General features: G+C 37.6%; 1 protein-coding gene across 4 annotated transcripts in view; it reads left to right on the top strand.

Moving 5' to 3' along the window:
- TBC1D2B (TBC1 domain family member 2B) overlaps nucleotides 1-16,592 on the top strand; it is a 39,872-nt gene that overhangs the window by 15,246 nt on the left and 8,034 nt on the right. For all 4 annotated transcript variants that reach the window (XM_040569400.1, XM_040569399.1, XM_040569398.1 and 1 more), the window contains 9 exons: nucleotides 1,811-1,976; nucleotides 6,370-6,527; nucleotides 6,794-7,020; nucleotides 9,373-9,765; nucleotides 11,109-11,219; nucleotides 12,374-12,567; nucleotides 13,228-13,722; nucleotides 15,507-15,624; nucleotides 16,329-16,514. In XM_040569400.1, coding sequence (XP_040425334.1) covers nucleotides 1,811-1,976; nucleotides 6,370-6,527; nucleotides 6,794-7,020; nucleotides 9,373-9,765; nucleotides 11,109-11,219; nucleotides 12,374-12,567; nucleotides 13,228-13,722; nucleotides 15,507-15,624; nucleotides 16,329-16,514 — 2,048 coding nt within the window. The remainder of the gene's footprint in view (nucleotides 1-1,810; nucleotides 1,977-6,369; nucleotides 6,528-6,793; nucleotides 7,021-9,372; nucleotides 9,766-11,108; nucleotides 11,220-12,373; nucleotides 12,568-13,227; nucleotides 13,723-15,506; nucleotides 15,625-16,328; nucleotides 16,515-16,592) is intronic.

Genomic DNA, 16,592 nt, shown 5'->3' with positions numbered 1-16,592 from the left:
GAACAGCAGGTGTGCTTTCTCAAGCTGCCTTACCCACTTAAGTTGTTGAACAACGGCTTTATATTGTGGGTCACCTTGACTGATGGATTCCTTCAACTGTGGAAGGCTCACTTTTCTTTACTCCCATTTCAACTGACTTTCAGTGCTACAGTTCAAGAACTCAGTTGACATTTTTCAAATCTTTTTTTTTTTTTTCTATCAGCTCACATTATAGAGCAGAACCTGCTGTATGTGTTAAATTAGCTGTAGATCATAGAACGTCCTGAGTTGGAAGGGACCCACAAGGACCATCATGTCCAGCTCACGAATGCTTAATGTCAGAATGCTTACATTTTATTTGAGGACAACTGAAGACTAGTCAAGTTCCTTCAGTTAGTTATGTTATGTGGCTTTTAAGAAGAAGAAGAAATGACAAGACAGCAAATAAGTTAGCTACCTGTTTGGGCTCTATTGCATTCATTTTATCTTATGCATTTTATTATGCTAGTGATAGATTAAGTTGTTTTTGTATGCTTCAGAAAAGAAACATTGCAGAAATGTAATGTGGTTTTGGATTTCATTTCTTTATTCCCCTCTGGTGATACTATGCTCATATCATGGGATTTTTGTTTTTCTTTCAAGTTAATAGACAGAATCAGTGCTCAGATAAGAACATTTTCTTAATCAACATTGAAACACCTTTACTATCTGGATTCATTAAATGGGTGGAGACCGGAGGAGTTATTACAAAAGGGCAATTATTTTCTTCTTTTTTGTTGTATGTTTTGCTTTCAGAGTGAGTTGTAATGACACATTCTTTCTTCCAGACCATGTACTTGTGTAGGATACTTGTGTTAGGATAGCAAAACAACAACAACAAAAAACAGATAACCAACCAAAAAAAAAAGACACAAAAAAAACCCACAAAACCAAACAAAAACCCAAGGAAGCTGAAAAGGATGAAGGGGAAGATGCTACAGAGTTTCATGCTAGGGCCCGTATATGTTTGTTTTGTACCAAAATGTATTCTGTTATAGCAGCTGAGAAATAATATAACCATTAAATACCTAAAGCATGCTCAGAGGGAACTGAATCTTAAGCTCATCTCATTTCATGCAGATGCTTGCTTTTGAGGTGATGCTCAGTGAAACATGGCAGGTTAAATGCAAGTAGATTTTATACTGGATTGCCGAAAATGTTAAAACTTTTTTGTTACTCGTAATATACAACTTCTTTGCATGGCACATGAGTTTCTTTTCAAAATGCAGAATTTTTATCTGAGTGGCGTAGTTTTAGTATGGCAGGGGTATATGTTAGCAGCCCACTTAAATATTTTGGATATGTGCCTTATTGCTGGTTATGCTAACCATATTGCCAGGGGTCAGGAGCAGGGGGTATGGATCACACAGTGTAACAGTGCTGTGGTGATGCTGTTCCTGACTTAGGAGTTCTGATAGACCTGAGCTTGTTTTACAAGGGGTTTTATGGGTTAATATAATGAATCCACCGTAATTTGTATGGCTTCACAGCTGCTTAAACTAGATGAGTCAATATTGGCTAGTTGAGATTATGAGTTGGTCATGAAATAACACTGCGAGAGCATTAACACGAGTCCTGTTATCAGAAGTAGGTGGCTGCATTGAGAGCTTGCTGAGAAAGTGCCTTTTTTAAAGTTGAACAGAGTATTTTACAAAGTTAAGATAGAATTTAAGATAAAACCCTGACTACATTACTAACAGACTTAGTAATATATTGCTTTATATAACAGCTGCTCTTTTACTCACTGAAAGTTTTGCTTTTTTCTTTTTTTCCTTTTTTTTTTTTTTAATAGATTTGAGTATCCTAAGCCAAAATGCTTCAGCAGAGAGAGCTAGAACTATTCTAGCTGTGGAGACTTCTCCTACAGAGCTGGTGGGGGAACAAGCAGCTTCCCAGCCTGCGCCAGTCCAACCAAGTGCCATCAATTTCTCACTTAAACAATGGAGCACTGAAATCAAGTAAGTTGGTGACATGGGGGAATGATAGTTGCTGGCAGAGAGAGTTTCCTACTGGAATCCTACAGATTTGAAATACATGTAGTTTGAATTCCTGAGCAAAAATGTGGTAGACACGTTCTGAACAACAGCGAAGCCACAGTCTGTCCCCTCACTCTTACTGAGTTCATTCTTTAGTATAAGTTGTTTTAAGGAAAGCAGCAATACTCTTTTTCAGCTCTCCTGTTTACGGTTTCCTTCTGATTTTTTTTCTATTTTACTTTGCCAGCATAGATGAATCTTCCTCTTCTATTTGAAGGATATTGCAGTGCTATTACAGAGCAGTTCACTAAGCAGAGCTGTGGCTTGGGTAACTAGACCACATCCCTCTTGAGCTGTCAATAAAATGTTGTTTGGTTTCATCAGCAGTGCCATGCCGAGTTAAACATCCCTTTTAAAGCCTTCCTGTTAAGCACAGAGATCTGAGAGGTCACAAAGTATGCCACTTGGCTTTTTTTAATGGCTGTACAGACCATCATGTAAGTTCCAGTAAAGATGAGTTATGTCTGGAATAAGAATTACATAAATCCTGTTACTGCATGTCCTGCTTCATTACTTCAGTTGGTAGTCTTGTGTGGCTTCTTGGGTTTGCACAGCCACTTCGACTTGGCAGAATTTACATTTGGTCATAATAGAAGAAAAGTTACGTGAGACAAGATAGGTGAATTTGAGGATAATTTAGAGAATGTTGCTCGTGTTTTAAAACTTCCTTCCTGATTTTGTTTTTTTCTGAATTGCAGACGATGTGCTTTGGGGAAGTCTAGCTAGAAGGGCAGTGTCAGGGTAAGCTTCTCAGTGTTGCCTGGTTTGTGTGTTCTATTGTTTCCCTTAAACAGAGCAGAAAGGCTGGTGGTTGAGCTAGGGTTTGGGAATCCCTGTTGGTGAGAGAGAGTTGTTTCTGGTGGTCCAGCAGCTATTTTAGAGAAAGAAGAGCTGGCCTTTTTGTGTGTAGGTGTGATCCTAATGGTTTGGAGTCTGTGCAGATCTCTGCCAATATGTGAGAAAGAAAACTTCATGCTCTGAAGCTCTTGCAGGGTGAATGTCTTCCTCCTCCATTCCACTCTTTCTGGAGATGTTCAGCTGCAGTGGTTCATCTCTGAAAATGTTCCTAGAAAAAATAAGATAATATCTACTAACAGGCTTTGTTTTTGAAAAACAAAGTTACGGATTTTTTTTACATGGTGTGCTCTAGTGTCCCCTCTAAATTTTAAAGAAGGCATTCCTCCTTGCAAACTGATAACAGTGTGAAATAGTTTTACTGTCAGGATTGTTTGTTATGCTCAAACATACTCTCCTGAACTTTTCAAAAGTCATTTTGCAGAGGATTTCCTGAGCCACCAGTGAGAATCTGAAGTGTATATGTGGACAGTTGCACACTGTCTTTGGCCACGTCTTTTGTCCCTGGGACAAGAGTGACAACCTTGTCAGAAGCCAATTAGTTGCACAGTAACATGCCAAAACCTCTGACAGATGTGTTCACCTTAGCAGAGGCCTTGCAGTAACATGCCTTTAAAGCTATGGACTGGCATTACCCCTGCCTGTTTTGAGCTAGCAGGTCACAAGCACTTCAGTTCCTGTGTCTAGTAAGATAAATTTGCTTTGAGATTTTGATCTGTAGCAGTCATCTAATCTATGCTGTTTTCACAAGAAAGAGGGATTTTCTTCTCCAAAGGATTCATTACAGGCAATTCCTTCTAATGGCTGTTAACAGCTGCTCCAGAGAGGGCTAGGGCATTTATAACCTTAATTTGAACTTCTTCTGTGTTAAGTGTTTGAGTAAGCATAATTACATGCTTCCAATCCCCAGATCTTTTCCTCATTCAGTCCTACAATGAATGATGCCCAATTAATAAGCATGACTGTTCAGTAATAGTGCAAGTGTCCCTCAGGCAGCAGCCTTTCTCCTTGCACAGCTTTGGTTTATGCTTAGGCCATTTTAAATGGCATTCACGTGAAAAAGCATGAATTGATTATGTAGGTCTTACATGTTAACACGTGCAAGGAATTAGGCTGCATATATGACCTCATTTATCACTTCCAGATGGACAAGTGATCTTTTACTGGACCGATGATCATTCATGTGTGTGCCACAAGAGATCTGGTTAGTTGTATTGAACCTCCGTGTAGGGCAAGGTTGTGAATGTTTTCATAGTGGTGAAAGCGAATTATTAAACTTGAGAATTAATCACCTCTAGAAAATGTGTGCACTATCTAATATCCTATTGGATTGTGACTAGTTTTAACCCCAGTGTTAGAGAATCAGTCAAGGTGTCTCTAAAACTTCAGAGAATTTTCCGCATTACTGGGGGATGTATTCAAGTACCTGTAATGTCTTAGTCACGGACTTACCTTTGATCCTGAACACATTCATGGTGTTTTTGCCAGAGAATGTGTTCCTATAGCAACCACGTTTACATCCTAAGGAGCAGTGGTGAGTTAAGGTGGAAGAAAGTGAAAAATGTGTCTTTGAGATAAGCTGTATGTATATTTACAGTAGCTAAAGCTGAAACATGATTTTTGACTTCTTTAAAATCTATCTTCAAGCACTAGTGGCATTCAAGCCTGAGTTTTTTTGTCTCAGTGCTATCACCTTCTTGCATCTCTTGTTTGTGTAGAATACACATGTGAAAGTATACTGGACTAGGGTAATGTCAAATTATATAATCATAAAATAAGACATAATAAAAACATTTAGAAATAAGGAATCAGTAGATCATATGTTCAGATCTTAGTTTCTGTTATATTTGTTATACTTTGCTTAGGAAAATAAATGGTTTTGTTGTTTTTTCAAATTTCGTTTTGCTATAATCTAATAGAAAGCAATGAAGCTGTCCTAGTTCAGTGCGCTTAACAATTCTGTGGAAGAGCTTTACAAAAATCAGCATCAGCTGTGATTATTCATGGGCCTAACAGCATTTTAAAAGGTTTTCTGGGAGTGATTTGACTTCTTGTTTCTTTTGAGTTGTGAAGCTTCAAAAGGTGGTGTTTGGACAGGCTTTAAATACTGACATTGAACAAGGCTAGAAAAGGCAGCTGGGGAGTGCATTCTAAGAGATGAGCCACTATTCAGAGAATAGCTGTAGAGATGCCAGCTGATGATAATTATGAGTGGCCTAGGAAATACACTGATCATCATCTAATTTGATCTATTTGCTCTGAACATTAAAATGGGGCTTCTTCCCCCCAAGAGAAATCGTGATCTTTCTTACTGAAAAGACTAGAAGGAGATTAAAGGTGTTGTGCAACTCAATCTCTGTCACACTTGCAAATTGATTGTTAAAATAGTCTTATTAATCAGTTAACCAGATTATAGGAATTTTGCACTACGTAATGAATGATCAGCCTATAGCTCATTTTCAGCCTGACAAGATATCTGATCAAAGACTGGATTGGATCATGAAATAATCATGAAGGTGTCATATGGCTTACTTTCTGTTTACAGTTTGCAGAGTAAGAAAAGAGAACGGGGCTGACTGAGTTGAAAGTGTTTCTGTGGGCTTCCATCTGCGAAGACTATATAGGAAATGCTGAGATACCAAACGTATTTCTTTTCAACTTCGTATCTAAAACACTAAGCTGATTTGTGTGGATTGATGTGGAATTCCCTGTAATTGAACAAAGACTTGACAATACTGAGCTACATTAATATTCAGACTTGGATCATACATAAGTGTGGACTTGAACATTTTTGGCAGCATGATAGTTGTGGGGGAAGCTGGGTAGGGGAATCTTACCTTGTTTGTGAAGTATATTGCTCTTTTATAGAATTATCTGTTCAGAATTTAGAGGTTGCCTCTGAAATGTTCTTGTAGATAATTGGCGACATTCCACTTCAGGAAGGAAAAACTGCTAAGGAGTCAGTCAGCAGCAGCTACAGCAGGTCCCTTGGATGATCCCAAGTTTGATGTTAATCCAGAATGTGATACTATAACGTGTGTGTTTTGACTGCATGCTCTTCTGTTTAATGCTTGGTGATTATCCTAAAATTTAGAGCTAAAATAACCCATCAATAAAGAGATGCTGCTTTTAAATCTTAAATTTATCTCTTTTTCCTCGCCAAAACAAGGATAAAACAGAGGATGATAGAAAAGACCATGAGGGTCTTGCAAAATATTCATTTATTGTTAAAGTGAAAGAATTCTTCTTTTTTGAAACATACAGTAGTTGATAGCTGGTGTTGTTTAATAGGATATGCTTTATTTCCTTCGAGCTTTTGTTTGGTTTTGGTTATGCTTGTGTTTTTAGCTTATATTTTGTTTGCATTGTTTCAGCTACAGTGGTTGTCTTAAAAAATAATGATTAAAATTAATACAAAATGGACAAATGTCAGTCTCTTTTTCTACTGTGCTTTTCACAGAAATTCAATGTCATCTTTAAGAAAAGGGAATAATGAAAATCGCAAGAGCATATTTTATACCAGTGAAGAGTGGGAATTGCTAGATCCAACTCCAAAAGACTTGGAGGACTCGATGGCCCTGGAAGAAAAGAGGAAAAACCTGGCAGAAGGAAATAAAGGTAGAAACGGGAGGAAGGAGGAGCTCTTGTCCTTCCTCGTTTATTGTAGTGCATTGTGATATCTGTATCTCTGGGAAATAAGTTACAATTTATCATTTATTCACACACCACATACAGAGCTCTGTAAACTCTTTCTAAAATTACTTGTTTGTGATGTGTTTGAGAGTATCGAGCTGTTTAAATGTTCCTAAGAGTCTAATTAGTATATTTTTAAAGGAAAATTGAATGCTTTGAAATACCTGTTAATTAAATGACATTTTATGCAGGACTGACTAGCTCAGCTTTTCCATTTGATTTTGGCCGCATTCCACAAAAACCGAGACGCCCTTTAAAAGACATGATTGGATCAAGCAAAAACCGGAACAGCAGTGACTCCTCTCCAACTGAGTGGTATTCTGGTAATGGCAACAAACTAGTCTCTGAACTGCAACTGAAGTATCAAAGCCAGCAAGAAGAATTGGAAAAGCTGAAGAAAGATCTTCTGAGCCAAAAGGTAACTAAGCCTTCAGGCAAAGTGCACAAATGCAAATGGATGTGGCAGGTGATTGTTTGTTTGCCCCTTATGGACACCTAACTATATTAAGAGCTCATTGTTGGTAGAAAATAATGGTATGAAATGAACCTTCGTTTACAACAAGTCTTGAAACAAGGACTTCCTATATGTGTATCTTACTCTTTGAAGCTAGGTTTCCCAGTGTCTGCAAAGATCTTGGCAGATAATGCAGAAGAAGAAAACCTCTGATTAGTACCAGCAATTCCTGAGGAACTTCTTGTTTCAAGTTTTTCTTCTTTGTTCTGTTCTTGTTGTTTCCTTTGCTACAAAAGAGGAGAGTGGCAGAATGGTAACTGACAGCTTCCCACTCCTATTGTATCACAGTGTATCAGCACAAAAAGATTTTGTAAATCGTAGACCCTAAGCATAAATCTATGCACTTAGTATTGCCCTCATGCAGTGTTCATGCTTGTATACCCCCTGCTTGCTCAGATTTATTAAATAACTTGGTTTTACCTGAAGGAATTTCTACTAATTTTAAGAAGAAATAGAGTTTTGGCCACGCTTGGAGCTGCTAGCTTCGCTATTTGTGTTTTCCAGTGTGCAAGATGATCAAAGGGAAAACAAGGAAATGAATGCCTTTACATGCTTTTTAGGTGTTCTCTCCAAGGAGTACATTTTTGCTTCTGAGACAGGTTTTGTGTGAAATCTCACTATGTTCTAATGAAACAGAAATGTTTCAACTCCTTCTGTCCTCATAAGAAGAAAAAGAATACGTACGTCTCAAGTAGCTTGAGATTTTCTCACTGTTGATACTGGGCTGGATTTAGAACTTTGATAAATGGCTGCAGGATAAAAGTAGGATGTTTTCCTTCGCAACATGAGTGACTAGACAGATCTTGTATTTTAGTTTACAATTACTTTAGAGAAGTAGACAGGAATTGATAACCTATTATGCAGTCACTGTTTACAAGCAAGATCATCTATTACATATGTTCCTGTTGAGTAGGATTCCCTGATAACTGAATGTCAATTGACATGTAAGTTGCCAGTCTGGGTGCTGTTATTTTTGATAAATAGTACACTTGGATATCACTGAACTATGTCCATGAAATCATCCAGCTATTTAGTAATTATTCGAAATTCAGTCCAGTAGTATTAAGATAGTGAAAGTGTCAAATCACAATGGAAGAAGGAAGAAAATCTAGTTTCTCGAGCTTTTCCTCAACAAATGATCCTTCACAGACCCCTCTAAAGACTGTAGCTTGATATTTGACTCTGTAGACCCAGGTCTTTACAGTTTACTCTTCGTTGTTGTGAGGAAAAGAAACCTAATCTGTTAGAGCTTTGCAACAGTCTCAAAATCAGTGGTTCATTCTAGGCATGTCTAAGACTTTCCAAGTCTTTGTAAGTTTCCAGATGTGTTTATTCAACTCAAGCTTTAGGAATTTCATAAAAACAAATTCCTATTTCTGTTCTTGTATGCTTAATGAGTGTCAGAATTATTATTTAAAAAACAATTGAAGTCCCAGTTTCACTGATAGGTGTTGCAGATAATTCTAGGCTAGAACTTACCCCTCCCATGGTTCCACAGCGTTAGACCATTAACCAAAAATGTGAAACAGGAAAAGTAATAACGTATATTAGTGAAATATGCCTGTCAGCAGTCTGCTGTTCTTCCTTTCTTACTGTGTTGATCTGGAATATCTTCCTGTATTCCTGGAATATCTTCCTGTTTCTGTTCCACAGAAACTCCCTTTTCTCCTTTGTGGCAAGTCAGTTCATGACTTGGTTCTATAGCAAGGCTTTTCTAAACAAGCCTGCAAAGACTTTCTTTTAGCAAAGCAGCATGTTTTTTTTTTTTTTTTTCCTCCTTAGTATTTTTTCTGCATCTGTAAGGGAAGAGGGCAGTTAGTTATCTTTCACTTCTCTGTACTGTAACTTTTTTTTTTTTTTTTTTTTTTGTCGTTTAAGCCCTTCTCATTTCTTAGAACAGGGCTTCTTACAAGTAGGTGGTTTTCAGCTTCCAGGTAAGTGCTTTGCTGTAGCTGTCAACAATTCTTCCTAAACTGGCTGTTGCTTTTCCTGGCAAGATCCTTAGCTCAGGGAAAGATACCTACGCTATCCACATAAACCAATCATTGTGAGGTGTTAGCCTGCTAGAAACCATGTCCTGTAAGTATTTCCTTTTTTCCTTAAACACCATCACAAGTTTGTTATAAATTAACTCAGATGCAAAAAAAAATAAATAATTATAATAATTCCAAAGGTTACTTTTGATATTATATTTCTAAGCTATAAATTCTCCAGCTTTGTTTTTTCAGCTCAATCTTTTTTCTTTTAAATTCTCAGGAACTTGTGCGACTTCTGCAGCAAACAGTCCGATCTTCCCAATATGATAAATACTTTGCAAGCCGTCTATGTGAGGGGGTTCCCAAAGACAAATTAGAGCTGTTGCACCAAAAAGATGACCAGATTTTGGGTCTCAACAACCAGCTTGAAAAGTTAAATCTGGAAAAAGATAGTCTCCAGCAGGAAGTAAAGAATCTGAAATGTAAAGTCGGAGAACTCAATGAGCGGCTGGGTATGTTGATGGAAACTATTCAAGCTAAAGATGAAGTGATAATGAAACTGTCTCATCAACTCAGCGAATGTGAAGACAATACATACTCCCAAAGTGGCGCAGTAAATTCTCCCGTGGCCACCTGTATTAATAAGGAACTACAGGAACTGGACAGACTAAAAGTAAGAGCAATGTCTCTGTCTTGATGGATAGGGAAATCTCTGCTGCCTTTAAAAACTACTTTCTAGTCTGCTCTATTTTCTGGGGAGATCGCTTCAGCATTTCTCCAAGATACTCATCACCTGAGGCTTTCTCTGCTTGGAATCTACGCTTTGAACTGTTGTGTGAACAATTTAAACAGGACTTGTGTACTTTGAGCTGGTCTGTACAGCTGTAATACAGTATCTCATACATACGGTAATTTAATCTTTGGTGTGGAGGAAGAGTGATGTGAGAAGTAATCAAAGGAACAGGAAAAAAGTAAGGGTAAGAAGAAAATATAAGCATGGAGGAATACCACCAAAATGCTTGCTTTTTTATTTCTTTAATATCAAAAGTGAGGAAACAAAAAGCATGAGGAATGAATGGTAAAGGAGAAAAGAAAAGAGGAATATAAGAATTTCTATTAATAATGATGCTCCAGGCGTTACCAATGCGTGTTATTCTTTTAACTGACCTCAGTGAATGTATCAGGTTCTTACGGAGTTACTGAAGTTACCGACTTTGCTTTGAACATGCCTACGTGCCTTTGTATAAATGTTGATTCCACACTGATTAAAGTTCCAAGCAATTTGGAATATGAGACACATAGAATGTATTAAAAGGTTCATAGCTTTATTTCTTGTATGTAAGCCTGGAAGTTTTAGGAAATAAAATTGAAACCAGAAATCAATAGTCTGGGCAGAAAGGAGAACAAAGCTTGCAGATGCTCATTGTGGGAATGTTGTAGTTGTTGAGAGTCCCTCATCTCACAGCCTCAACCTTCAGAAGTAGTATTTGTAGCCTGGAGCCGGGTAAATTTGGTGAGGAAGCTTTTGATAAGGATTTATATTTTTGTGTGGGGGCAGACATGACTGAGGACTGGTAGGGTAACCAAAACCCAGGGCTCCTTTGCCCCTGGTTCTTGTACTGCATGTGCTTCTGGCTGGTGTGCAGCACCACAACCCCTCTGGCATGTTCAGCATGCATGTTTTATCCTCCAGGTACGGTGAGGGGCAGCTTTGCAGGGCTGGTCCTGACTCATGCCTCCAAGCAGTGACCAACTGCCTTCTGCTGGGGGCATAGCACTGTGCAAGTGAGGCACAGCATCAGCCTGTACACCTCCGTGCTCATAGCTGTCTAGTCTCTGTGTTTGACTTAAGTGGACACTAAAAATAGTTGGTTTGATCCTAATTATTTTAGTAGCTATTAGTATACCTCTTAGTAGCTGCTTGGTCTCTGTTCTGAAGTATGCTTTCTCTGGTAGGTATTTGCAATCTGTAAGATATCTTCATTAAAAATCCAGTTTGTTTTCTTTTATTAACAGGACAATCTTCAGGGTTATAAGACCCAGAACAAATTTTTAAACAAGGAGATTTTGGAACTTTCTGCTCTACGAAGAAATGCAGAAGTGAGAGAGAGAGAATGGCAGGCAAAGGTCAGATTAACACAGCATGTTTTCATTTTGGCTATGTCTAATGCAGTTTTCAAAAATTCACTTGTAAATCTACTCAAGGAATTTAACTATAACATAACTGGAACAATTCAGAAGTATGAAATGTGATAGCCAGTTAAATGAAGAACACAGTTTTTACAGACCAATGTATCTGAATGGATTCTTGAAAAATGTGGTAGACTTTAGAATAGTGTTAGGTGCATTATTTTGTAATTTATAAACACAGGTATGTGTATTTCTGCAAGCATGTATCACTTGCTCAGCATTAAAACTGCAGTAGCTTAAAGTATACCAAAAACAGGCTGTGGATGAAAGGATGTGATAGTGTTTCATTTTGATGGTACCTCACAGAATAGGGCTTTCCCCTCTTGAGCATGAAGGATGAGAAAGTTATGGTGAATGTAACTTTGGAAATGTTTCTGTATAGATGAATTTGAGTGTAGAGAAGTTGCAGGTAAATGATAGATTTCCATTGCCTCGGGCAAATAGTGTGTGCACGCACTTGTAGCTAAGGCAAGATACCTGTAGCTAAGTTCCGTGGGGTGTGCCTTTTCTTTTTTTTTGGGAAGTGGTGTGCACAGCTGCCAAATCCAGCTGTATTTTTGGCATGGAAATTTGTTGACAACTGCTACATGCTGTTACCTAACTACTTAATGTCTTTAAAATTCCATTTAAGTTCTTGGGGTTCAAATGTGCATAGAGTAAAACTATTTCTCTAGAAGCACAAAGTGATTGATTTGTACTTCATACAACGTAATAACAATTAAAGTTTACTCAGATTTTCCGCATATAGATATACGTATGGTAGAAATACACGCAGGCTACTATTCTGCTTTTAAAGAATTATGTAAAAAAAAAAAAACAGGTATCTGAGATCTTTCTCAAGTATTTTATATTCAGAGTTTTATAATATTGTACTAAAAATGTATACATAACATGCATTTTCCACGTCAGAGTTGCTTTATGTTTCCTGGTGCTACAAAACTGTGGAGTAAAGTTGACTATTCCTGAATTACATGTTTTTAAGCAACTGAAATGAATATCATTTCTGAATATTGAATCAGATTTGAAGAGATGTGTAATACAAACTAAACGTCTGAAGACATGTCTTAAATATTGTATGTTGTTTTCTGCAGTATACTAGCTTGGAAGCTAAACTCTGTCAGATAGAAAGTAAATACTTGATCTTGCTTCAAGAAATGAAAACTCCTGTTTGTTCTGAGGAGCAGAGCCCTGCTCGTGAGGTTATCGCACAGTTACTAGAAGATGCCCTGAAAGCAGAAACCAGTGAACAACCAGAACAAGCGTTTTTCAAACCATACTTGGTCAGGTAATTTTGTGCAATTAAAACGTGTGTGTATATATAAAACATATGGGTATAAATTATGTTGTGAACATGCCTTCTGTAGTAATAAAGGAAGTACTATCATTGGCAGCTAGAGCACCTGCCTCTCAGATGAATTGTATCACACCTCAGGAGTTTGTTGTGGGTATCTTGACCAGTGGGACTGGTTCTAATGATGGAAAACAGATGGTGGGGTTATATATTTGCAGGATTTGGAGTTTTTAATGTATTTCCCATCATGAATAATGGTATAGTGATGAAATTATTTTTGACATTTAAATAAATAAAGTACTTTATTTGAGATACAGTATGGAATTTAAACTCAAACGTTGCTATATAGCTGCTGAAGGTGAGCAATTCAAGAGATGGGCCAATTTGGACTTGACCCTGTTCTTAAATAAATCACTTAATCTGTGCAGTGATGTATATATTGGTATATGGGCACAAAGTCTTTTTGAATATGTGATTTTAGAATATTGAAGAAAATATATAGTTTAGAAAAATGTCTGAATAATAGTTCCGTTAAAACGTCTAGAAAACTATGGGGAGCAGCTTGAGGGGTATTGGAAATAACCTTAGGATGGGAACTTTCAGGATTGCTGAACACATCTTTAGGAACGCTTTTTTTTTCTCCTGTCCTTTCAGTGAATATGATATATATGGTTTCCAAACAGTCCCAGAAGATGATGAGGAAGAGAAACTAGTAGCAAAATCACGAGCTTTGGACCTGAGATCGCTTTCTCTCAGTGAAAATCGAGAGATCTCCACAGGGGTAAAATGGGAAAACTACCTTGCAAGTACGATGAATAGAGAGATGATGCGTTGTGTGGAACTAAAGAACCTTATTCGTTCTGGGATTCCACATGAACATCGTTCCAAGGTATGGAAATGGTGTGTCAATCTCCATGTTAAAAAATTCAAGGACAGCACAGTTCCTGGGTACTTCCAGACCTTGCTTCAGAATGCCCTAGAAAAACAAAATCCTGCATCTAAACAGATTGAATTGGATCTCTTGAGAACTTTGCCAAACAACAAACATTATTCTTCCCCAACATCTGAAGGGATCCAAAAACTGCGAAATGTGCTGCTGGCGTTTTCATGGAGAAATCCAGATATAGGTTATTGCCAAGGGCTCAACAGGTAAGATTTTGTGAACTGTAAGTTACAACTACGCAGTGGAAGAAACAATGTGCACTTTCAAAACACTTATATAGCAACAGCCTTTTGGACAGCAGTTCTCCTCATGGGTTGTATGCAATTTGTAATGTTGTAATAAGCAGATAATTATCACGTTTTTAAACAATAAAAAGCAGAAGACTTGGATCATGAGACTTCTAAAAGCAGCTCTGCAAAATTGGAAGTGGCATTAATTCGTAGGAAATGGGCTACTTAAATGTAGGTTTTACAAGGTCTTCATGTCAATTCTAGGGGATCATTTTGCTTTTGTGTGCAAGAATTTGTTAGCAGGTTTTTTGTGTGCTTTTTAAAATAAGCAGAAATAAATGCTTGAAATCTTATTTTTGTATGTTAAGGCCACAAAGTTCATCATTTCTTTCAGGATGTCCTCAATTGAAGTTGCAGTAACGTTTTAAGGACTATTTTGGTGTTACAAGGCTAGGCAAAATTTGAAGTATAATGTCATGGCAATTGGCATTTGCTGAAATAGGTTTGGTAGTTTGAGATCTGTAGTGAAGGAAGGTGTTATTTGAAACAGACATGTTAGTCTAATGTGCCGTTGTTGTCCCCATGTTATAATTCCACAGGTGTCAGGTTGTGTACTAGTTGATGTACCAGAATAGGGTAAAAGACTTGAACTAGAGCAGCTGTATCATTTGAAATGTGCACTGAAGAAGGGTACAGATACAATCGAGAAGATTCATGGCAAGCATTTAAAAAGCTACTCTCCCTACCCAAATGCTTACGAAATATTTATTTATTTATTTAAGAAAGTGTTTTCAAGTTAAATCATGGTGGTTTTGTCACTTCGGTCTGATTTCTTACTTAATATATAAATGTCGCTCAAAAGCAGAGTACTCATGCAAACTGTAGAACAATGGATGCACCTGCTACCCCCACTTTTTTAATTTCTGAATATTTCATAAAAGAGAACCTAAAAGAGAAATAAACAATTCTGCTGTTGAGTATACTTAAAGAAGTTAAAAGCAAGTTAAATATTTTTCCACGCTTTGATTCTTTTAAGCTTTCAAAGCATGATAATCTTGTTAAGCTGTGTAACATTAAAAGCAGTACATGGTGCAGTTCCTCTTGCACACGGAAATAAAACAAGTTGAGGTAACCTTCCATATTCAAACAGCTGTCAATGACACAAAGCTATTCCTCTGTTTTTTCTTTCATAGTCCTTACTGGAAACAGGAAAACCAGGAATGCTGCTCTTGAATCCTTTTTTTCCTACTACTTTAGGAAATTCTTAGAACAAGTTAGGTCTTTGAAAAACTATAGGTATTTTCTTAAATACCATGGTATATGAAGATGAAAGTATTACTTAACTTTAGTGTAGTGGATATAAAGTACATTTGCTAGAAATTAGTTTTCTAAACTTAAAATGATTGTGTGTGAAATGCAGGAACCATCTTCTCTTTCTCTTTTTCAGTAAGGAAATACAAAAGTCTGGGGATCAGAGTAGTAGGTTTAAGACTTGCAAACATCTAATTAGTTTGCCTTAGTTCCTGGAAAAGCATGTTCTAGCAAATCACTTTGCTTTTGCCTGCGTGTTTCATACTGAATTGAATAAAAAATATTTGGATTGGCTGAGAAGGTATCTCGTTGCCTCATTTGAAGCTACATTATCTCCTATTAATCTATTTATGTCTGCTGAACAGAAACAAAGGCTCTATTGTAATTCATCTTAATGCATTTTGTGGTATTTATTATAATGTTCTTCTTCAAATAAACCCTATTTTCAGATTGGTAGCAATTGCTCTCCTGTATTTGGAACAGGAAGATGCATTTTGGTGTCTAGTAACAATAGTGGAAGTTTTCATGCCTCGTGATTATTATACGAAGACACTGCTAGGATCTCAGGTATGTGCTGTGCCAAAATAAAGCCTGGCCCTGTAAACTGTAGCCTGTTGGAAACTTTTGTTCCAAAACTTTTTGGTATGTCTTTTGGGGTTGGGGGGGAAGTATGTAACGAGCTGGTGGAAGTGAGTTCCAGGCACCAGGGACAAGGACTCCGAGTATCGAACTGAAATGAATGTTCAGTGACCTGCTTGGAGCTCCAGTTCTTAACCCCTCTTCTAACTATTAGTTTCACAATGTTGATGGAATTGATTGTTTCTTTCCTCAAAATTAGTGGGATGGGCTGTGGGCTGTCTTGGGGAGTAGGGGTTGGAATGCATTCTGCAGTAGTGTGAGCAGTATACACTTTAGGGCTCCTCCTTCCAGGCAGTGCTCTGCCGTGCTGCTTCCTCCCTTCTCCAAATCTCTCCCCAGCTCATTCTTCACTCTGCTGCTTGTTCACTGATGCAGCACAAGTGACCAGGAGCAGGAACACAACATCTATGTGTGAGGGGTCCTCTAAAATGGGGTGGATTATGAAGCAGAAGTTGTTTCAGCAAGGGAGGCGTGCTTTGAAGTAATGCTGTATGGGTTGGGTGCATATAGCGTAGAAATGTTGACTTGACAGTCCTGGGACTCCTAACGAGCTCTAGAAAAATCAGCCCTACTTTGAACCATGTGTATGGTGGAAAATATAGGATCAATAATATCATGTGTTTTCTTTTTAGGTTGATCAGCGAGTATTCAAAGATTTAATGAGTGAGAAACTTCCACGACTGCATGCTCATTTTGAACAGTACAAAGTCGACTATACTCTTATAACTTTCAACTGGTTTCTTGTGGTGTTTGTGGACAGTGTCGTTAGTGACATCCTTTTTAAAATATGGGACTCATTCCTATATGAGGGACCAAAGGTGAACTGAATAAGCTAAGTTTTTTTAGTTGTTATCTGGTAACAAGATACTGTGGTGTAACTGAGTTTCAGGGTGCAG

Source organism: Cygnus olor, chromosome 11 (genome assembly GCF_009769625.2).
Source record: "Cygnus olor isolate bCygOlo1 chromosome 11, bCygOlo1.pri.v2, whole genome shotgun sequence".
Classification (NCBI taxonomy): Eukaryota; Metazoa; Chordata; class Aves; order Anseriformes; family Anatidae; genus Cygnus; species Cygnus olor.
This window is presented reverse-complemented; position numbering and strand designations above follow the sequence as displayed.